The sequence below is a fragment of the Crinia signifera genome, chromosome 8 (genome assembly GCF_055691185.1).
Source record: "Crinia signifera chromosome 8, ASM5569118v1, whole genome shotgun sequence".
In the NCBI taxonomy this organism is placed as follows: domain Eukaryota; kingdom Metazoa; phylum Chordata; class Amphibia; order Anura; family Myobatrachidae; genus Crinia; species Crinia signifera.
The window spans coordinates 4,237,624-4,262,583 of NC_139224.1; the positions used below are offsets into that span (position 1 = coordinate 4,237,624).

Here is a 24,960-nt window from a genome sequence, read left to right on the forward strand (position 1 = left end):
CATCAGTTTTTATTTCTTTCAACTGATATCACCACCAGGTCGGAAACCTTCTTGCAGTGAGACGCATTAATTCAATTGGTTTGTTTCACAGGGACGGGTCTTGCCTTTGATCTACGAGACATTTAATTGTAAGAATTTTCTCACCATTGCATAGTCTCCAGGCTGGACCTTATAACAACATCCCTTCATAAGCTTGTTTGCTTTTCTGGTAAAGTATTTAGATGATGTGAGAATTAGAGTGCCAAGTCTGCTGCTGGATGTTGAATAGGGTTTGCTGGTCTCCCAAAAATAAAAAAATGTATATATAAATGAAATAATGATCTTATAAGGGGACAGGTTCAGTGGCTGCTGAGGAGTAGTGTGAATGTCATACAAAACCGAAGACAAAACTTCAAGGTCAACTCATGGTAATTTCCACACCCACCCTAAATAATGTGTTCTCAATGTGCATTTGTTAACATGTTCAATTTTGACTAAAACCTTTTAGTGAATGGTGAGTGCAACCAACCTTCAATAACCATACATTGATTTATTCCTTAGAATACCTTTCCTGTTAAATACCTCAATAATTTTTTTTAATAGCATATACCTTATGGGATAACATATCTGAACACAAATTTCTCAAAACATTTCTTTGCTGTAAAGGATGCTGTACATGGGACAGCTGGGATGTTCCTTATAATCAAGATAACATATCAGATACCATTTAAATATAATGACAATTTTAAATGCATGTAAATTCCCCAAAAAATAATTTTAACCTTAGGAATGGACCAGTGGTAGGAGAAATGTTTGATGGTTCTATAGGAATAATTTTCCTGAGTTCATTCTTCTGCAGATGCGTTTGGGCCTCTGCATAAGATGAAATCAACATACATGCCCTCTCTCTCCTTACATGGGTCATCCCATGGGCAGCTTCCGCATATGCCAGGAGGAGGGGTTTGGGGAGCTACTGGTCTGCCCCCACCATCTTTACATAGGCCATTAGCCTTTTGACTGTATCCATTCATCATCCATTGGCACATTCCTTTTAAATACACAACTCTTGATGTTTTATGAGATTCTGCTGGTCAATTGTAAAAACATTAAATTGTATAGTGGTGTGATTCACAACAGTGGCCATCTTATTTTTGTTACCAAGTGCAACAAGATCACTTTATAACATGTGAGCTTGACACTTAACAACTACTGCCTTTGCAGGGAGTTGCACAGCCTCAATGAGCTCCTTTACTTGCTGTGATATTAGCGTATTATATCATAGCAAAATCACGATGGAAAATGAGGATCTCTAAATCCAATACTACCGCATATCCCGTATATGGCCATCCTGAGTCTCCTTGTTGGTGACAACTACAATCTTTGTAGATGGTAGTGGCGTGTCAGAGATATCAGGTCTAATTGGAGAAATTTTGCTTTAAATATTCCTCACAATCATGTTCTAAATCCTGCATCTCATCCATCCTCTGGGACTCCCGGGTCCCACCAGGTAGCAGAGTAGCAGGATTTAGCGTACCACACCTGACAATGGTCAGGTCATGTGGCGCTGGGAGCTAAAGTTCCCAACGAGAGAACCATGCACTGGAAATGTGTCTTGTCCGTGAGGAATTCAGTAGAAAAGATGTAGCATTAGAGACACATAGTGTGCGGTGTTCTGTAATTTCTATACAAAGGCTGCAGCAGCCGCCACAGTCCTTAAACATGTTGGTAAAGCAGATGCCACTCGGTCAAATGTGCAACTGTAGTACCTGATGGGTCTATGTGAACCCCCATGTATATGTGTTCAAACTCCCAAGGTCGCTGCTTGTTGTTCATTACAGTAAAGACAGGTATATGATAAATCTGATATATCCAGTGCTGTGGTTTCTGTCAGTGCGTGTATCAGAGCCTCAAATGAAGCAATTATGTCAGTATATTGTACTTTGCCAGCTCTGTGTCAGTTAGATTCAGTAGTAGTAATAGAAAAGGTGTCAGTAAGAGAATCCTGTAAAGAATTTAAACACATCTTTAGATCATAAACATATTGAATCAGCATTGTGGTAGCAATCATGCAACTCATTGTGGGACATAGTGGGGCTGTCCATAAAACCTTGGCTTAATTGAGTCCACGTATATTGGACTGTGCTGTAAATAAATGTAGTAAGTACTGACTATCTGCTATTTGATTGTAAGAACTATGCAGATCATAAATCAATGATTAGATGACTGTAATACTTCCATAACTGTAAAATGAATTGATTTACACTAAAAAAATAATAAGAATAATCACATTGGGCAGATAACCTGCAATAACGGAGTGTTGCCACTACTATGGGTATTAAATAGTATGCGTTGTTGTAAAATTTGAAAAAAACTATTTCTTGTGGTCCATAGATGTTTAGAAACTTGTGACATGATTAGTAATGAAAAACTCATCAAAATCCTCTAACCCCGTAAGGGTCCTCATATCGATTAGTGCCTTCTGACAGCAGTCTCTCATGGATTCCTGTTAATAATACACAATTTCTTCCAAACCACTCTGAGAAAAAACAATCATTAAATCATTACAAATATTTGAGAGAATATCATGATTAGTTGTGCAGCAAATGCGATTTACTAGTAGCAGAACCCAGTAGTGCTGCACCTAATTGTGACCTCCATTCCTTATTTGTGGGCTCATATGCATGACCAATGGATCTAGTAAAGTGGCAACATGCAATCAGATAAATCAGTAAGCATAAAAATGCAACTCAATATGCATCTTATAATAATCACTATAAAAATCTGTATTTTCCAATAATGGCTTTGATAAGGATTCTGCAGCATTACCTGCAGACTCAATATTATTTTCTAAAGAATTTCTAGTGGCTCAGTAATAATAATAATAATAATAATAATAATAATAATAATAATAATAATATTATTTTTTTTAAACACTTGCTTTTTCTGTGCAAAATGAAAAGCATCAATTTGTAAATTAATCTTTTCTCTGGAATGGTCACACCTCTATTGGCTGGGATTTAATTTAAATAAAACAAGCAAAAGCAATAGCATTATTAAGCTCAGACATCATATTAGCATTTGTCATTTGGAAAAAAAAAATGGCAGTTTTTTAAACAGATGTTGACAAAACAACATTATCACATGAGGGAAGCAGAGGGGAGGGGGCTGGAGGTCATCCTTGGGTATGGCTGATCACTGTCCCATACAGAACATTGCAATAACTTTAATCTATTCATTGTGCTTTTTCAAAAGGGTAAACAATATCTTCAATTCTAAGAACTTTCAACACATAATTGTTTATATGTCCTTGTTATGGAAAACAGTTCTGTAACACTCCTTGGATATTTCACATCATTTAGGAATAAAACTTGACTCTCTTATCAATCTCATTAACCATTTCCTGCCTTTAATCTCCAACAGAGTTATTTCTGATGTTACTCTCACCTCATCACTGAAAAAAACTTATTCCCTTCTGCTTTTTCAAAAATAAACTAAAAATTTCAAAATTATTCTTTTTTTCCCCATTTTTCTTTTTTCTCCCTAAGGCTCTAAAAGACATATCACCTCTCCTCACTTCTCACTGAACATAATTAACCCCTCAGTGGGACAGTACAATCTTTCCAAACATATGTGGGTTAGTGGGATATACTATCTCAATTCTTGAAGCTTTCACCACCTGTCACCAGACCATTGCGCGTTCACTCTTATCAAATAATCATTACCTCACAGGTGCATCATCATCGCCAATTCCAACTAACTATGACCAGCATAGTATTTTCTATTCCTTCTCACTTGCTCACACTAGTCACATACTCAGAACTTTCTGTGATCCCATACAAATGCTTAAAACAGTGTTACCTCTTTCAAAGACAAAAATGTAAATAAAATAAATGAAAAATGTCCCCAAAAAACCTAACCTTGCGTTATGTGTCATTCACTGTTACCACACCTACGCCTTCCACATCCTGTCATTCCTTGTTACCAGTCTTGTGGGTCTCTACTGTCATTCTTTGTTACCAGTAGTCACGTGTCCCACCCCCACCCTGTCTTCTTTTATTATTTTCCCCATATATTCTACCTTGTACGTAGGTGGCAGATACCCCCTGTGAATCTCGCTACCGGTCAGCACTCTTCACAGGAAAAAAATCAACTCATCAAATCAGAAAAAAATTATATGCAATATGTCATTCTTTGTTACCATATCTGCACATTGTCTAAGTGATCATTACACGATTAGATCACTATCTCCCCTTGTTATTTAGCTAACTGTGGCCACAGTATTAACCCCTTACGATACTCTATCAATTTAGTACCCTCCCCCTTTGAAAACAAACAAAATTAAATTAACACAAATCAAAAACAAAACAAAAATTGGCTTAAAGAAAACCCCACAGCCTTGAGTCAGTTATCACTGATTACCTTCCATTCATAAGAATAAAAATAAACCCAGGATTTATCTGCGCATTACTCAAGGTATATCTGATTCAATATATGTATCCAGATCAAACAAATAAGCAATAGAAATTGCCAACAGAAAACATGGTCTAATATATCAATATGAACCTTTAAGAATAGATGTTATATTGGACTTATATCTCATCGATATATATATCACTTTTCTTATCCAAAATGTATTACTCATTAAATGAAAAAAAAAACATTGAATTCACATGATCATTTCCTGTTTCTTCACCTAACATGGACAACTCCTTATCTCGCATTACATCAACTGAATCCATCACTTTAGAGTTTCCAACTCACAGCTGCTTTGTTTAATAAACCAAAAAAAATTAAATCAAAAACCCATAGCAGAAAAACATCAGTCCTACATTACGGACTTCATCTCCGCAAGACAGGAGACCAAAAAAACTTTACAATGAGATAAACTCGATCTTACTTTCTTTGTTATAAACAATATTCCAATTAACTTTATTTATTCTGGTGGTAAAAATGAACTGTTACTTGAACCTACAACAAATATATGCAACTTCTTTAAAATTTATAGATTGGACAAACAAAGAAACTCTAATTATCAAAACAACCGCTACAGATTAGTTACTTCAGCAATATCCTCAGCAGATAATATACATCAAACAATCCAACCGCGGTCAAAAAATAAAAACAAACAAAAAAATACTGTCATTTAAAGAATATATTTTTTTTTAAAAAAGTAGAAAATGTATTGCCAGCATAACCTTTATACCAATATGCTTGCTATAGTCTGCATGCTTTGCAAATAAACTAAAGAAATACTCTTCCTGACCCAAGCAATGTTGTTTACAACTTCTTGCCAAGTTTCTCGCTGCTCTCCTTATCTATTCTCTGACACAGAATGGGCTTTAGCAAGCTGACAGTCTGCAAAATGCAGCGTTGTCTTTCCATGCCTTAAATTACGATCTATTTGTTTTATAATTAAATAGCGAAGTTTCTTCAAGTAATTGTGGATTACCATACCTTAACAGATGTTTGAGAAGATTAGGGTACACAAATGCACCGACTTTAAAAAAAAAAAATTCTACACATTTTTTTTTTTTTTTTTCCAATAGCTAATTTTTTTCAAACTTTGATCTTCTCAATAACTGACAAAATATGGACACCAACCATCATTGAATCTCGCTGGGGCCTCCAACTGATAAAACAGATGTTGAGAAAGATAAGGGTACAAAAAAAATGCATCACCTTTACAATTTTTTCTACACATTCTTTTTTTTTTTTTTTTTTTTTAATAGCTAATTTTTTTTTTTTTTTTCAAACTTTGATTTTCTCAACTGATAAAATGTGAAAACCAACATCATTGAATCTCGCTGGGGCCTCCATCTGATAAAGCAGATATTTATCTGATAAGATTAGATATGATTGATAACCCAAACCTGTATATATTTACCTTATTACCTTTAAATATAACGGCAACGCTGAAATAATTGCACACCCACACAACCTTGTTATAAAAGGTATGACAATGCTTTACTTAAAGAATAGCTTCATTACAGGTATTTGCAAATGCAGACTAACACAAGAAACATAAAACTGACTAGCTAATACTTAAACAGTAATTCTAAATCAAATCAAAATGGACACCTTTCAAGGACAGTGATCAGCCATGATTAAACCTCCTTCATAGTTACCTCCAGCCCCCTGTGCTTCCTTGTTCTTTCTCAACTGCCTTTTTCACCTCCCTCTATCACTCTGATATTTAAACCTTTATCACATTAATTAATTAATTACTCATAAGCATTGAGTCTTATTGGAAAGCTCTGCTTTCAATCATGATGTCATAATTAACCCAACACCCAACTTCAGTGGCCTTGTGGGTCTACGCATGTGTGGCCTTGTTCCCATCTTATTCAGTTTGTGGAGACTAGCTTCCTGTCCTTGCTACATTATACTGTCAACATCACATTCTTAAGCTTCTAAAACCAAAAACAATATTCTATAAGAAATCACTTTTACAGCTCTGTTCTGAATGATCAGCCATTTTATATTATTTATGCAAGTCATGGTTCAACAAAATGGCTGCTGCTTCTAACATATTATAACTGTTTAGCGCAAAGGGAAGGCCTCATACGCAGTGAATAGTACAGTGTGCAACAAGCTAAAGTCATCTGCAGCAATAATAGCGGCAGTCAGGAAAACAGAATATAATAAAAGCATAGATATATTGATTAGTTGATTTTCTGTATTATCAGCGCTGACATCGCTCTGGGGGCAGTCCAGTTTCCCCAGAGAGGCAGGGCTGCTCCTGGAGACTAGAGTCTGCACTGTCTGCTCTATGACAGAAGCCAGGTGCTGTAGGAGAGTGTCACACTGCAGCATTGGGCTACTGTCACTGTGGAGAAGCCAGTCCCTGCCCCAGTGGAGCGTACAATCTATATTCCCTACCACATGTACACGCACACACATATTCATTCTAGGGTTAGCTGTGAATGTGTATAAGTGATTCTATGAATAATATCTTAATTTCCCACTTTTCTCCCAACACATGAATGCAGGTCGCCAGTGCTATCGCTTCATTTGTCATCTTCGTCATCATCCTCCGGGCTGGAGAACTCTTCCAAGACCTACCAAAGGTAAATCAAAGATATTAACAGGCCCAAAGAAGTATGAAAACGATGTTATGCTAAATATTTTATTGGTAATCTGCCGCCTGTGGCCGCTCTGCCTCCCCCTGGTTAGCGGCACTGTGTAGGAACGCTCTATGAAGACGTGCAATGGTGCTGATCCTGCATTATAGTGTGTACAGGGGGAACGCAGAGGCCACAGGGACCAGAGACACCTGCGGTACTGTATGATGCATCTACAAGCACAATACATGGGATGGTCAACTACCTGCACAACGGCAAAAAGAAAAACAAAAAGTGCTAATATGTTTTAGCTCAATAAAGGACTTTGGCGTCTTTTCATGAAGCAGTGATAAGAGTTCAGAAGCCAGGGGAGAAGTTGCCCAGGGCAACCAATCAACTTTTCTAAAGGGCTTTCTATAAAACTATATGCAGCAGCTGATTGGTTGCCATTGATTGCACCTTCTCCACTTTTTTTTGCAGCTTCATGGATAGACCCCTTTACTACAGATGCGTCCTCATGCACTGTGGCTTCAGTCCCACTGAGTGCGCCTGGTCCCAGCGGCATGGCTGCGCCTAGCTATGTTCTCGCTCACATTGTGCGTCTTCTCTGCATAATCATAACAAATGGAAGAGACAAAACTACTCAGATAGATGACACTGATCAGTGTGATGTGCGATATCTGTACATCTGTGTGCGACTGAGTCTGACCCTGTATATGGAGTGCGATTTACCTATGACAAGTTCTGTTGTGCCCCATCTGTGGCTCTGTAGGTGTTTAAAACCAAGGGACATATTTATTAACATGTTTAGTTTTCACACCTGTTTCACATTATTTTAGTGTCACCCAAATGCACTAAAGGGCTTTTTGAGCAATTTTCATGAAACACTTCTCCAAACCCTTCCATTTGCCTATTTGTAGTAACCAGATCGCATTTCTCATACTTAGAATTGGAAATGTGATCTAGCCGAATTCACAACAAGAACTTTCAGAAAAACACTTTGATAATAATCACAGGGCTCACTGGGAATCCTGCCTCCTGCACTGCTTTCTCTGGCCGTATGCACAGAAATCAGTGCAGGGGCCCCGCCAGTGTGATTAGCTAGTGTGTCTGATGGACTCACAATCTGATCATCGTAAAGAAAATAAAAGGAAAAGACAAAAGATCGGTGCTTCAGTGAGGACTGCTGATCATTGGGTTCTGCTTTGTTGACACATGATCCCTGGTGCAGTAAAGTGATGCTCACTTTACAGCATCGGGGTAACTGAGCAGAAGAGTACCGGTTGTGTATATATCCTCTGAGTAAATGTTCCGGCTGATGGGACATACCATGTGAGCTGGGAGGGCAGGGGGAGCCTGAAAGTAGGTAAGAACACACATAAAATGTACCCTCACTATGGTTCGGCCCCGGTGTCTCTGCTTTGCTTGCCGCCTGGTTACTAAAGGCAACCGGTGGTGGCTTGGATAGTAAAATTGGTGTTCCACCGACCTTGCTGCTGCCACCACCACGTGGTATTTTCCATTGGAACCTTGGTCCAAACTACATTCACAAGTTAGGAACAAGCCGCTACCAAAGAGTATCCCAAACCTGGCAATGGCAGCACTAATAATGATTTTAGGCAGTGTTAATTATAATCTTTTTCTGTTTTTCTCCTAGGCCATACTAGCTGCTATCATTGTAGTTAACTTAAAGGGAATGTTTAAACAATTCTCCGAAGCCGGGGTCCTGTGGAAAACCAATAAAATTGATCTGGTAAGAACTGATCATTGAGAGAGAACGTATAAAGTTTTTGTTGATCTTCTGCTGGAGCATCTCATTGTTGCTGAGGTGGGGTGTGACTTTATATGTGATGAAAAAAAGGGAGCTGAGAAGGCGTGGCTACAATCAGGATCCGCACCAGCACCAGCCAAGTATGCGCCTCGCTGGAGGTCCGCCCTGGGAGACTTGTCCACTCGATTTTCAGGTGCCTTTTGATCTCTCCGGGAGAGTAGGCAAGTGTGAGGCATGTTGTCTGTAGGGCCCTTCACCAATTTGATTGGGGCAGTTATAGAGGCTCATACCTTCCCCATCTATTCCTAGGGGTGCTAGAATATAGATTTAGAAGGCTTGAAACCAACAAGAGATGGAACGGTACTTATATGTTAGTTGGGCGCCCACTAAGCTATTTGCTATTTGCTTAGTTTTCTGTGTCCGCTCGCCACACTATATAAAATCAACTCCATGCCGACATGGATAGTGGGGCTGCACCAGGGGAAGAGTCATAGATGTGACGGTGGCACAAGGCCGCTGCCCCAGACTCAGACTCAGCCTTATTGTGTACGGTCATGTGTGGTGACCTGCCCAGTATGTATTGTACATGTATTATGACATGTCTGAGTGCAGAGTAATGTGTCATGTGTTCTCCATTACAGATAGTCTGGGTGGTGACTTTTGCAGCAACAATTCTGCTAAACATGGACATCGGCCTGGCCGTCGCTGTGGCCTTCTCCTTACTGACCATCATCTTCAGGACCCAGCTGTGAGTGGCCACAGGACCAAAGCATAATGGACATAATATACACATACACAGCTGAGAGGAAATAAGATGACACATAAGTCCTCTAGGACCTTCTAGAACTATTATTGGAAGAGCTGATGCTTCCATAATTACTCATACCAGCGTTAATATATAGTGCACTGCTAGCGACACATCTCCCCCGGCAAGAGCGGTCTCTTGTACATGTGTGGTTGGTGGTCAGTGTATGCACAAGCTGCAAGGGACTGAAGGGGATCTTCTGAACCCTCTCTGGGGTTTTCTGTACCCTGGAGAGGGTTCAGAAGAATGTGCCTCATGCCTATATATATATATATATATATATATATATATATATATATATATATATATATATATACAAACACAGGGGGCCCAGCACTCACTACAACAAACTAACTCACCTTAACATTCAAATAATCAATAAATAAATAATGGGGTTTTAGTTCATGAATTGATCAATGCATTTAAGCTTGCAGCCCATCGCCAAGGGACCCCATTTCACTGCAAGTCCTACACTAACAACTGGTTTTCTTGGGAACCTGGCACCTGCTTACACATCATAGCTAAAATGAACATGTGTTTTTTTTCTGGGTTAATGCTCAACTGCCAAGTAACTTATGGCTTTTATAAGGTGAGACAATCCCAAACACAGCACCTGAATTAGTATTAAAGGGGCAGCTGTAACAGGTTTCAGGTAAATGAGATTATCTAGGGTGCATGAGAAAGCTATGATCACAGTAACAGAGGTTAATTAAAAATCAACCCAAATATATAGATACAGAAGTACCAACACACTCGCCATTCCTAGGAATGGGGTGCAAACAGCACCCACATCCCAGGGTGGGGTGCGGTGGCCTGTGACCACACACTCTAGTAAATACAAACACAGGGGGCCCAGCACTCACTACAACAAACTAACTCACCTTAACATTCAAATAATCAATAAATAAATAATGGGGTTTTAGTTCATGAATTGATCAATGCATTTAAGCTTGCAGCCCATCGCCAAGGGACCCCATTTCACTGCAAGTCCTACACTAACAACTGGTTTTCTTGGGAACCTGGCACCTGCTTACACATCATAGCTAAAATGAACATGTGTTTTTTTTCTGGGTTAATGCTCAACTGCCAAGTAACTGATGGCTTTTATAAGGTGAGACAATCCCAAACACAGCACCTGAATTAGTATTAAAGGGGCAGCTGTCACAGGTTTCAGGTAAATGAGATTATCTAGGGTGCATGAGAAAGCTATGATCACAGTAACAGAGGTTAATTAAAAATCAAACCTAATATATAGATACAGAAGTACCAACACACTCGCCATTCCTAAGAATGGGGTGCAAACAGCACCCACATCCCAGGGTGGGGTGCGGTGGCCTGTGACCACACACTCTAGTAAATACAAACACAGGGAGCCCAGCACTCACTACAACAAACTAACTCACCTTAACATTCAAATAATCAATAAATAAATAATGGGGTTTTAGTTCATGAATTGATCAATGCATTTAAGCTTGCAGCCCATCGCCAAGGGACCCCATTTCACTGCAAGTCCTACACTAACAACTGGTTTTCTTGGGAACCTGGCACCTGCTTACACATCATAGCTAAAATGAACATGTGTTTTTTTTCTGGGTTAATGCTCAACTGCCAAGTAACTTATGGCTTTTATAAGGTGAGACAATCCCAAACACAGCACCTGAATTAGTATTAAAGGGGCAGCTGTCACAGGTTTCAGGTAAATGAGATTATCTAGGGTGCATGAGAAAGCTATGATCTATGAACCTGTTGTTAGTGTAGGACTTGCAGTGAAATGGGGTCCCTTGGCGATGGGCTGCAAGCTTAAATGCATTGATCAATTCATGAACTAAAACCCCATTATTTATTTATTGATTATTTGAATGTTAAGGTAAGTTAGTTTGTTGTAGTGAGTGCTGGGCCCCCTGTGTTTGTATTTACTAGAGTGTGTGGTCACAGGCCACCGCACCCCACCCTGGGATGTGGGTGCTGTTTGCACCCCATTCCTAGGAATGGCGAGTGTGTTGGTACTTCTGTATCTATATATTTGGGTTGATTTTTAATAAACCTCTGTTACTGTGATCATAGCTTTCTCATGCACCCTAGATAATCTCATTTACCTGAAACCTGTGACAGCTGCCCGTTTAATACTAATTCAGGTGCTGTGTTTGGGATTGTCTTACCTTATAAAAGCCATAAGTTACTTGGCAGTTGAGCATTAACCCAGGAAAATAACACATGTTCATTTTAGCTATGATGTGTAAGCAGGTGCCAGGTTCCCAAGAAAACCAGTTGTTAGTGTAGGACTTGCAGTGAAATGGGGTCCCTTGGCGATGGGCTGCAAGCTTAAATGCATTGATCAATTCATGAACTAAAACCCCATTATTTATTTATTGATTATTTGAATGTTAAGGTGAGTTAGTTTGTTGTAGTGAGTGCTGGGCCCCCTGTGTTTGTATTTACTAGAGTGTGTGGTCACAGGCCACCGCACCCCACCCTGGGATGTGGGTGCTGTTTGCACCCCATTCCTAGGAATGGCGAGTGTGTTGGTACTTCTGTATCTATATCTATATATATATATATATATATATATATATATATATATATATATATATATATATATATATGGAGCCCATCGGCCTCTATAGGTAACACCAGCAATAGATGACATTACTTATTGGCCATAAGCTCTACAAAGTTCTGCTTTTAGAAGCTTGATGCCAGCACATTGCAGATCAATATAATTCTACGGGGACTGAAATGCCGGCGGATCACATTGGATATCTGCTCTGCTCCAATCTAATCTAGATACTGAGGCTTGTCTGCATTTTTTATTATATAATACATCCAACCTTGAGTGCCAAATACAACATTTAAATGATGGGTAGAGTCAATGGGTGACAGGAAGAGGCAGTGGGTGACAGGGAGAGGCAGGGGGTGACAGGGGGAGGCAGGGGCTGACAGGGGGAGGCAGGGGGTGCCAGGGAGAGGCAGGGGATGACAGGGAGAGGCATGGATGACAGGGAGAGGCAGGGGGTGCCAGGGAGAGGCAGGGGATGACAGGGAGAGGCAGGGGGAGACAGGGAGAGGCAGGGGATGACAGGGAGAGGCAGGGGATGGCAGGGGATGACAGGGAGAGGCAGGGGTGACAGGGAGAGGCAGGGATGACAGGGAGAGGCAGGGGATGACAGGGAGAGGCAGGGGATGACAGGGAGAGGCAGGGGATGTCAGGGAGAGGCAGGGGATGCCAGGGAATGACAGGGAGAGGCAGGGGATGGCAGATAATGACAGGGAGAGGCAGGGGTGACAGGGAGAGGCAGGGATGACAGGGAGAGGCAGGGGATGACAGGGAGAGGCAGGGGATGACAGGGAGAGGCAGGGGATGGCAGGGGATGACAGGGAGAGGCAGGGGATGACAGGGAGAGGCAGGGGATGACAGGGAAAGTCAGAGGGTGACAGGGAGAGGCAGGGGGTGGCAGGCAGAAGGTGACAGTGAGAGACAGAGGGTGACAGGCAGAAGCCGACAGTGAGAGTCAGAGGGTGACAGGCAGAAGCCGACAGTGAGAGTCAGAGGGTGACAGGCAGAAGGTAACAGTGAGAGGCAGTGGGTGACAGGGCGAGGCAGTGGGTGACAGGGAGAGGCATGGGGTGACAGGGAGAGACAGAGGGTGACAGGGAGAGGCAGAGGGTGACAGGGAGAGGCAGGGATGACAGGGAGAGGCAGGGGGTGACAGGGTGAGGCAGGGGGGACAGTGAGAAGCAGTGGGTGACAGGTAGAGGCATTGCAGTGGGCCCTGGTGCAATGCACTGAACGCACCTCCACTAGTTCCATCAAGTACAGTCCCCCTCTCAGGATCTGTTACTCCATTCCCACACATAATGCTTTCTGCTTTGTGGTCTGGTTGCGGTTCCCTTGTGATACACGTTTCTGGCTGCTTACATAGATGTGCGCAAGGTGAAACGCTGTCTCGTTTGCCATTTCAGATCTAATTACGCAATCCTGGGGCAAGTTTATGACATGGGTGTTTACAGGGATGTGGCAAGGTGCCAGCAGGTAAGACATCTACCCCCCCCCCAAAAAAAAATCAGTTATGAATAAAATAAAAACAGCGGAATGGTTTGACGTGTCGCTTGGCCCGCCATTGTTTGCAGATGAGTTCGAGAACTGCGCAAATCTGTGCTCTACGGGAATTAAAGATAAAATACAATGATAGAATAAGTATTACAGCAGGTAAACAGAGTTCTCCGTGCAACAAAGATGTGCTGTTGCTAGAGGTTCCCCATTGATGTACGGTGTGGCGTTGCCATGGGTTATTGCCACTTTCCAAAGTCACCTAATTTATTCTCCCTCTATGGGGGTCGTGGACCCCCACGAGGGAGCAGTCGGGTGGCAGGCTAATGGGGATTTAAGTGTTAAAATAAATGGTTAAAAAATAGATATCTGGTAGAACTACAGGGCCCAGCAAGCCTCCCTCGCATGCTGGGACTTGGAGAACCACAAGTCCCAGCATGCGGGGCCTTAATGGGCCCACTGGGACTTGTAGTCCTACTACAGAACCAATACCCCAAGAACAATCACACACACATGTAAAAATAAAACTTTAATACATACTACATACAATCATACATACTTACCTATAGGGTCCAGCAGAGGCCTATTAATGCCCACATGTTAAGAATTGTGGTTCTCCAAGTCCCAGCACACAGAGGAGTATTTCTAACCATTTATTTTCACACTTCCACCACAATCATCCCGCCACCCGTGTGATGCTTTACGGTCATTCGTATTTGGCTGCCCGGAAACACAGCAGCCAAATATGGACGACTTCACCATCGGAAAATACCAATCAGGAGAATACGGCAGCTTTGTAAATTAGCCGTATTCTCCGTTCCTATTTTCAGGCCGTAATTGGTCTTCTTAGTAAATTTCCCCCAATGTTGGCTACCTGGCTTGTACCTGGCCGGTCTAAGAACTTCTAGGGGATTATCTATAGAGTCGGATTGTGAAACCCAACACTTCTGAGAATGTCTATGAGAAGGCCGATGCTTTCCCCCGCTGTGTCCTGCCACTAACAGCATCAGGCGTAATGCGCCAAAGTGATGGATTCTACATTCCGATTCTACATACATTAACCCTCTAGTTGCTGTTTGGCTAATCTGATTTTGGATGTGAGATGATGTCACCATAGGTGAGACAATAGAAGAACATAATAATGGGAGAATGCGCTGGGGGCCTGATTCAGAGATTGCCGTAAATGTGATATTTAAGTAAGTCTCCGATGTTTGCAGATCTGAGCATGTGCGAATCTGTTTCTACAATGCCGGTTGCAGTGTCCCAAAAGCTGCAGCACACGTGACATTCTGCCGGTGTTTGTTAGGGGGGCAAGTAAACGGCATTTCCTGGGCGTCCACAGGATTTGAAGGACAACGTGTGTGTGCGTGTTGGTGGTCGGCCTGATACAGACCTGATCCCTGTGCTGGGAATCTTTGGCGCACAGCGATCAGGGAAACGTCACCACCGCCAGAGTTCCCCCGCCCCTGTGCACAGCTGCGAATACATTTGCAGCTGTGCACACAGGGGGGAAACCATTCGCAATCAGTCACCCGAGAAGGAGGCCGCTGATGATGTCAGTGCCCCTACCTCCCAACAGCCGGGCAATGCCTGCGTTTTCCAGGGCACTCCCAGAAAACACTGGCGTGCCACCCCCAAACGCCCGGCACCTGTCACTCGACTTGAGAACGGCCAGTGATGGCTATCCATTTGTGCGTGTGGTCGTCCGATAATCACAAGGGCCCGTGGATTTGTAAGCCCCAAATGTAGACTTTCTAATCTTTAAATCTGTATATATGTGTATGTGGCAATATTGTCAGTACTACACTTCTGTATTTATGTTTCTGTGTATATGTGTTACAGGCCAGAGAGATACCGGGGATAAAAATCTTCCACTCCTCATCCACGGTGTTCTACGCCAATGCTGAGCAGTATACGGAGGCGCTGTACAAGCAGGTAACCCTGACGCCCGGCTTACAGTATGCTGCGTTCCTGCGCTGGGGGAAACATTCAATATGAAGAACTCATTGTGCAGCGCAACTGTACTATGGGCCTGATTCAGGTTCATTCGCTAAGCAGCGGTCGTTCATAGCACATGTGTCTACCACAAGTCCCAGCCATCAGTGTGTACTTCTACCTGCTCTACACCGAGGCTGAACCTGGGTTAAGAGCAAAGCAAAATGAGGGCCATTGTCCATTGATGTATCAAACCATCAATGGTGTATAACCGATGGTGAATCATTTTTCACCATCAATGGCAGATATCCAGATGGTTTACCAACATTGATGATAGCTGATTGCCCCATGTACCCATGTATGCCCCACTCCTGGCTCTCAATCAGACCCACAGCCAGGACATGTAGAACCTGCCATTGATGGTAATACAGTACATCAATAGATGCCGCACCAATGGCTATCCCTAAGCAACATGTGCAGAGAGAGCTAAATGGTTGGGGCGGTTCTTAATGTGGTAATATTACTGTGAGTAACATGAGGATATTGTATTCATATCTCTGTCCATCCCATCAGTGCGGCCTGGATGTTGAAAAACTGATTGAGAAGAAGAGAAAAGCAATAAAGAAACGTAAGAGAAAAGAGGAGAAGGTTATGAAGAAAGCTAATAAGAATAACGAACCCACCAAAGAGGTAAGTGCGGACATTCCCCTTATACCGGAGACCTTCCATTACTTCCCATTCCCCTTATACCGGAGACCTTCCATTACCTCCCATTCCCCTTATACCGGAGACATTACATTACTTCCCAATTCCCTTATACCGGAGACTTTCCATTACTTCCCATTCCCCTTATACCAGAGACTTTCCATTACTTCCCATTCCCCTTATACCGGAGACCTTCCATTACTTCCCATTCCCCTTATACCGGAGACCTTACATTACTTCCCATTCCCCTTATACCGGAGACCTTCCATTACTTCCCATTCCCCTTTTACCGGAGACATTACATTACTTCCCATTCCCCTTATACCGGAGACCTTACATTACTTCCCATTCCCCTTATACCGGAGACATTCTATTACCTCCCATTCCCCTTATACCGGAGACTTTCTATTACTTCCCATTCCCCTTATACCGGAGACATTACATTACTTCCCAATTCCCTTATACCGGAGACGTTCCATTACTTACCATTCCCCTTATACTGGAGACTTTCCATTACTTCCCATTCCCCTTATACCGGAGACTTCCCATTACTTCCCATTCCCCTTATACTGGAGATATTACATTACTTCCCATTCCCCTTATACTGGAGATATTACATTACTTCCCATTCCCCTTATACTGGAGACATTACATTACTTCCCATTCCCCTTATACTGGAGACCTTCCATTACTTCCCATTCCCCTTATACTGGAGACTTTCCATTACCTCCCATTCCCCTTATACTGGAGATATTACATTACTTCCCATTCCCCTTATACTGGATACATTATATTACTTCCCATTCCCCTTATACTGGAGACATTACATTACTTCCCATTCCTCTTTCACTGGATATATTTCATTACTTCCCATTCCCCTTATACTGGAGACATTACATTACTTCCCATTCCCCTTATACTGGAGACCTTCCATTACTTTCCATTCCCCTTATACTGGAGACTTTCCATTACCTCCCATTCCCCTTATACTGGAGATATTACATTACTTCCCATTTACCTTATACTGGAGACATTATATTACTTCCCATTCCCTTATACTGGAGACTTTCCATTACTTCACATTCCCCTTATACTGGAGACATTACATTACTTCCTATTCCCCTTATACTGGAGACCTTCCATTACTTCCCATTCCCCTTATACTGGAGACTTTCCATTACCTCCTATTCCCCTTATACTGGAGATATTACATTACTTCCCATTCCCCTTATACTGGAGACATTACATTACTTCCCATTCCCCTTATACTGGAGACATTACATTACTTCCCATTCCCCTTATACTGGAGACTTTCCATTACCTCCCATTCCCCTTATACTGGAGATATTACATTACTTCCCATTCCCCTTATACCGGAGACCTTCCATTACCTCCCATTCCCCTTATACTGGAGACATTATATTACTTCCCATTCCCCTTATACTGGAGACATTATATTACTTCCCATTCCCCTTATACTGGAGACTTCCCATTACTTCCCATTCCCCTTATACTTGAGATATTACATTACTTCCCATTCCCCCTATACTGGAGACTTTCCATTACTTCCCATTCCCCTTATACTGGAGATATTACATTACTTCCTATTCCCCTTATACTGGAGACATTACATTACTTCCCATTCCCCTTATACTGGAGACTTTCCATTACTTCCCATTACCCTTATACTGGAGACTTTCCATTACTTCCCATTCCCCTTATACTGGAGATATTACAATACTTCCCATTCCCCTTATACTGGAGACATTACATTACTTCCCATTCCCCTTATACTGGAGACCTTCCATTACTTCCCATTCCCCTTATACTGGAGACTTTTCATTACTCCTCATTCCCCTTGTACTGGGGACTTTCCATTACTTCCCATTCCCCTTATACTGGGGACTTTCCATTACTTCCCATTCCCCTTATACTGGGGACTTTCCATTACTTCCCATTCCCCTTATACTGGAGACTTTCCATTACTTCCCATTCCCCTTATACTGGAGATATTACATTACTTCCCATTCCCCTTATACTGGGGACCTTCCATTACTTCCCATTCCCCTTATACTGGAGACTTTCCATTACCTGCCATTCCCCTTATACTGGAGACATTATATTACTTCCCATTCCCCTTATACTGGAGATATTACATTACTTCCCATTCCCCTTATACTGGATACATTACATTACTTCCCATTCCCCTTATACTGGAGACATTACATTACTTCCCATTCCCCTTATACTGGAGACATTACATTACTTCCCATTCCCCTTATACTGGAGATATTACATTACTTCCCATTCCCCTTATACTGGAGACATTACATTACTTCCCATTCCCCTTATACTGGAGACCTTCCATTACTTCCCATTCCCCTTATACTGGAGACTTTCCATTACCTCCCATTCCCCTTATACTGGAGATATTACATTACTTCCCATTCCCCTTATACTGGATACATTATATTACTTCCCATTCCCCTTATACTGGAGACATTACATTACTTCCCATTCCTCTTTCACTGGATATATTTCATTACTTCCCATTCCCCTTATACTGGAGACATTACATTACTTCCCATTCCCCTTATACTGGAGACCTTCCATTACTTTCCATTCCCCTTATACTGGAGACTTTCCATTACCTCCCATTCCCCTTATACTGGAGATATTACATTACTTCCCATTCCCCTTATACTGGAGACATTATATTACTTCCCATTCCCTTATACTGGAGACTTTCCATTACTTCACATTCCCCTTATACTGGAGACATTACATTACTTCCTATTCCCCTTATACTGGAGACCTTCCATTACTTCCCATTCCCCTTATACTGGAGACTTTCCATTACCTCCTATTCCCCTTATACTGGAGATATTACATTACTTCCCATTCCCCTTATACTGGAGACATTACATTACTTCCCATTCCCCTTATACTGGAGACATTACATTACTTCCCATTCCCCTTATACTGGAGACTTTCCATTACCTCCCATTCCCCTTATACTGGAGATATTACATTACTTCCCATTCCCCTTATACCGGAGACCTTCCATTACCTCCCATTCCCCTTATACTGGAGACATTATATTACTTCCCATTCCCCTTATACTGGAGACATTATATTACTTCCCATTCCCCTTATACTGGAGACTTCCCATTACTTCCCATTCCCCTTATACTTGAGATATTACATTACTTCCCATTCCCCCTATACTGGAGACTTTACATTACTTCCCATTCCCCTTATACTGGAGATATTACATTACTTCCTATTCCCCTTATACTGGAGACATTACATTACTTCCCATTCCCCTTATACTGGAGACTTTCCATTACTTCCCATTACCCTTATACTGGAGACTTTCCATTACTTCCCATTCCCCTTATACTGGAGATATTACATTACTTCCCATTCCCCTTATACTGGAGACATTACATTACTTCCCATTCCCCTTATACTGGAGACCTTCCATTACTTCCCATTCCCCTTATACTGGAGACTTTTCATTACTCCCCTTTCCCCTTGTACTGGGGACTTTCCATTACTTCCCATTCCCCTTATACTGGGGACTTTCCATTACTTCCCATTCCCCTTATACTGGGGACTTTCCATTACTTCCCATTCCCCTTATACTGGAGACTTTCCATTACTTCCCATTCCCCTTATACTGGAGACTTTCCATTACTTCCCATTCCCCTTATACTGGAGATATTACATTACTTCCCATTCCCCTTATACTGGGGACCTTCCATTACTTCCCATTCCCCTTATACTGGAGACTTTCCATTACCTGCCATTCCCCTTATACTGGAGACATTATATTACTTCCCATTCCCCTTATACTGGAGATATTACATTACTTCCCATTCCCCTTATACTGGATACATTACATTACTTCCCATTCCCCTTATACTGGAGACATTACATTACTTCCCATTCCCCTTATACTGGAGACATTACATTACTTCCCATTCCCCTTATACTGGAGACATTACATTACTTTCCATTCCCCTTATACTGGAGACATTACATTACTTCCCATTCCCCTTATACTGGAGACTTTCCATTACTTCCCATTCCCCTTATACTGGAGACATTACATTACTTCCCATTCCCCTTATACTGGAGACATTACATTACTTCCCATTCCCCTTATACTGGAGACATTACATTACTTCCCATTCCCCTTATACTGGAGATATTACATTACTTCCCATTCCCCTTATACTGGGGACTTTCCATTACTTCCCATTCCCCTTATACTGGAGACATTACATTACTTCCCATTCCCCTTATACTGGAGACATTACATTACTTCCCATTCCCCTTATACTGGAGATATTACATTACTTCCCATTCCCCTTATACTAGAGACTTTCCATTACTTCCCATTCCCCTTATACTGGAGACATTACATTACTTCCCATTCCCCTTATACTGGAGACATTACATTACTTCCCATTCCCCTTATACTGGAGACATTACATTACTTCCCATTCCCCTTATACTGGAGACTTTCCATTACTTCCCATTCCCCTTATACTGGAGATATTACATTACTTCCCATTCCCCTTATACTGGAGACTTTCCATTACTTCCCATTCCCCTTATACTGGAGACATTATATTACTTCCCATTCCCCTTATACTGGGGACTTTCCATTACTTCCCATTCCCCTTATACTGGGGACTTTCCATTACTTCCCATTCCCCTTATACTGGAGACATTATATTACTTCCCATTCCCCTTTTACTGGGGACTTTCCATTAATTCCCATTCCCCTTATACTGGGGACTTTCCATTACTTCCCATTCCCCTTATACTGGGGACTTTCCATTACTTCCCATTCCCCTTATACTGGGGACTTTCCATTACTTCCCATTCCCCTTATACTGGAGACCTTCCATTACTTCCCATTCCCCTTATACTGGGGACTTTCCATTACTTCCCATTCCCCTTATACTGGGGACTTTCCATTACTTCCCATTCCCCTTATACTGGAGACCTTCCATTACTTCCCATTCCCCTTATACTGGGGACTTTCCATTACCTCCCATTCCCCTTATACTGGAGACTTTCCATTACTTCCCATTCCCCTTATACTGGAGACCTTACATTACTTCCCATTCCCCTTATACTGGGGACTTTCCATTACTTCCCATTCCCCTTATACTGGAGACATTATATTACTTCCCATTCCCCTTATACCACTACCTGCTACATCCCCAACCTCCCCCCAAAAACACATTCCTACCCCACCTCACTCTGCCACCAACGTCCTCCTTTGTCCTCCTCACCGGTCCCAATCACCACTTCCTACTACTACTTCAGGATCCCTGACGTGCTTCGCCCTACCTGGGGTACTTTCCATGGTCAATAATCTTCTGGGTTCAGTTTGCAATCTACATTTTGTAGTTTGAGATGTGTGGTTTGCATTTGATGTTTTCATTCATTACTGTTAGTTAAATTTCAGACCTGTCTGGCATTTTTGAGGATCCCCTCTATCCCCAGGTGCGGCACATAGTTTTCTTCTAAGATATTTATTTGCCATTTATGTTATCATGTTGCCTTATTTCTGATGTCACAGGTCACAGGACATGACAACATCGCCTTTGATAGCCTTGAACTTGGAAAATTTGACTTTGAAACAGAAGAGGTAAATGATGAACAATGCAAATTCTACAAGCTAATGGTTCACGCTATCATCCTTTTGAAGGAGTAGGATATTTCACATAAGCAGTCAGCCACCTTGTCGTACAACAGCATTTGTTGAACTACTATAAGTCTCAGCATGCCATGACTCTTCTGTTGGAATATGTAGAGACCGGTACAATAAAGTAGACCCAGAGGAACTAATGAACAATTTTTGAATTTTCCACTCACAGCAGAACAAAGAGCAGGATATGACCGAGGGTTCCATCATTGTTGTACCGGGTCATGCAGCAAACAAAGAGACAAATGGGAAGAACACGCTACAGTCACTAGGCCTGGAGAAACCACATTTCCACTACCTAATACTGGATTTCTCAGCGGTGAACTTTGTAGATACGGTCTGCCTCAAAATGTTAAGACAAGTAAGTTTGTGCCAAATTGCGGCATTTCTAAATATCGGCAATCGTTAGCGTTTCTGCTTCATTTAGGGGTCAATTCAATGTGAGTTTTGACTACCTCTTTTCCCTGGTAATGACGGATTATAATCCAAGGCCACAAACTCACCAAATTGTGTGTTCATGTCTCCATTCATCTCCTTTATAACCTGCTCCCACTGAGACATCTGAGTGCGCCTCTGCTGGGTATAACTGAGAGATTGGCAGCTGGGAGAGGCTGTATTACTTTAACATGTGGAATAAAAAAGTTCAGTTACAGTGTAAGGTCCCGGCCCAGGCAGACAGATATTTTTGCCGTACTAATGGTACTGTCATTATTTTTTGTTACAGATTTACAGGAATTTTGCTGAAATTGAAGTGGACGTCTACCTTGCTGGTTGCAATGGTAAGTATATCTAGGATTTAATTGTCTTACTGTAGTTCTAATAAGTGTAATTGTGAGATACAATCAGGATCCCGGTAGTCGGGATCAGGGTCATGCGGTGGATGGAGCTGCAGGTATTGTACCTGTATGTTACAGGTATTACGCGTCCCCACGCGGGGCTCGCTGCACTCGCCACGCTTCGGGCTCGTTGGCTCGCTCCACTCGCCACACTATATAAAATCAACTCCACGCCGATGTGGATAGTGGGGGTATGAAAAGGTCGGTCGGACGCGTACCGCTGCACTCACCACACTGCGGGATTTACCATTAAATGGCATTATTCTAGGTTCCATCAGAACCGATATCTCATCGCATCTCATCGCATTGCATGCCATACAATAATGGCATGTGATGCGATTTTTTATCGCATCCTATCTTTTTAATGGATTCACTGACACAGAGCAGTGAATATATTAGATAGGAAAATCGCATCGCATGCTATACAATATGGCATGCAATGCGATGCGATGCGATTTCACTACCGTGAATAGCCCTCTATGCAAATGGAGTAGTGGGCGCCGTGATAATACACAAGTACCCATTTCTATTAGCAGTTATTTTTTGTATTCCCTGTAGAAGTTCCTTAGTTTATTTAATGTACCATTGTTGTTCCCTAATTTGGGTTAACCCTGTACAGGGTTGGGTATATACCCGCACAACCTATTTGGAACTTAATCCACAAATATAGAAAGAGAGACCCCCAAATATTGTGTCCACAGTGTGGGGGGTGCAGTTCCCAACAGAAACAATGTATTTATACGAGGAGAAGAGAAAAAGACTGTATGGGGGAACGCACAAAATATTAAAACGTAACTTTTATTGATATATTCTAAGATGCCCTATATCCGAATCAGGGGCACTACATAAACAGCGAAAATATTGAAGAGGTTAAAAATACATATAATACACAGACAAAGTGAGTGATGGAAGATAAAAAAAGAATTAGTGTGTTAAAATACACATTTGTTATTTAGGGAGAGATGTTATGGGGATAGACGTTGAGACAAAGACTTCTATGAGAATCAATTCCTTATGTCATATGTTTGGTTGATAACCATGGAGAAATATAGATTGTGGGCGAATGATTTATAATCCACTTGTGATGGGTGATCCCCTCTCACTGGTTCCCCAGTCACAAGTGGTGGCAAGCTGGTGTTGTTATGTGTTATAATGTTTATGGGCACTCGTCGTGAAGGGTGATCCCCTCTCACTGGTTCGCCCCTCACAATAATTGGGTTTAATCCCAAAATATTCAGAGATATTTTTTTCTCTATTGGGTTATACTTTATTTCAGTATCCCATTCGTGCCTAATTTTCACACAAAGAAAAAAACAACACGGTTGCCACCAATCAAGATGTATCGCCACAATAGTATCTAGTATTGTTTCAGGAATGCCACTCTCACTGGCATTACCTGTTAGTTCTAATTATTGGGTAGGATTACCCACACTTCAGATTATTGCACAGTTCAGTATGGGATTTCCCCTGTGTTATAGTAATTCAGGTGGTATTATCTGCTGGCTTAGATTGCCCTCTAATGGTTAAACCAAATGAATTACAAACACATTACTGTTGCAACATTGTGTTCAGTACATATACTAGATACATCTCTGATACAATGTCTAATACTTCTCCTATCTCAAGTCTATCCAAGTCCTATCTCATACAATATATTTCATTTATCATAATGACAATTCTATAATAAATTATGAGGACTTCTCCCTAATATAACAGATGCCAATGCAACGTTTCGCTATTTAAGCTTTCTCAAGGCTAATTTATCTGTAAGGCTGCCAGTACACATTGGGGGTTATTCTGGTGGATTGGCAAGGCTGCATATTCGCAGCCTTGCCAATCCACCAAACCACACCCAAACCTGAATGAACGCCCCCCCCACACCCCCTCGCAGCGTGGGTTCACCCGCACAGGCTGTAAATGGATATTTAGCATAAACATCCATTCGTATGCCGCGGGTAACCTCTCACATCTTTCAATGGTCGCTGTGCGAATGCACGGAGGACCGAAGGAATAAGAATAACCCTCATTATGCCACAAAGTACCCAAATTGACATTATGGCATGCACTGTCCACATTACGGTGCCTCCTTACC

At 41.8% G+C, this 24,960-nt stretch overlaps 1 protein-coding gene across 1 annotated transcript in view; it reads left to right on the plus strand.

Annotated features, from left to right (window-relative positions):
- Positions 1–24,960, plus strand: part of LOC146025642 (solute carrier family 26 member 6-like) — a 47,119-nt gene that overhangs the window by 20,489 nt on the left and 1,670 nt on the right. Inside the window, exons 10-18 of the mRNA XM_083155608.1 lie at positions 6,969–7,046; positions 8,698–8,793; positions 9,453–9,559; positions 13,577–13,646; positions 15,507–15,599; positions 16,173–16,289; positions 21,907–21,975; positions 22,205–22,393; positions 22,757–22,811. Coding sequence (XP_083011734.1) covers positions 6,969–7,046; positions 8,698–8,793; positions 9,453–9,559; positions 13,577–13,646; positions 15,507–15,599; positions 16,173–16,289; positions 21,907–21,975; positions 22,205–22,393; positions 22,757–22,811 — 874 coding nt within the window. The remainder of the gene's footprint in view (positions 1–6,968; positions 7,047–8,697; positions 8,794–9,452; positions 9,560–13,576; positions 13,647–15,506; positions 15,600–16,172; positions 16,290–21,906; positions 21,976–22,204; positions 22,394–22,756; positions 22,812–24,960) is intronic.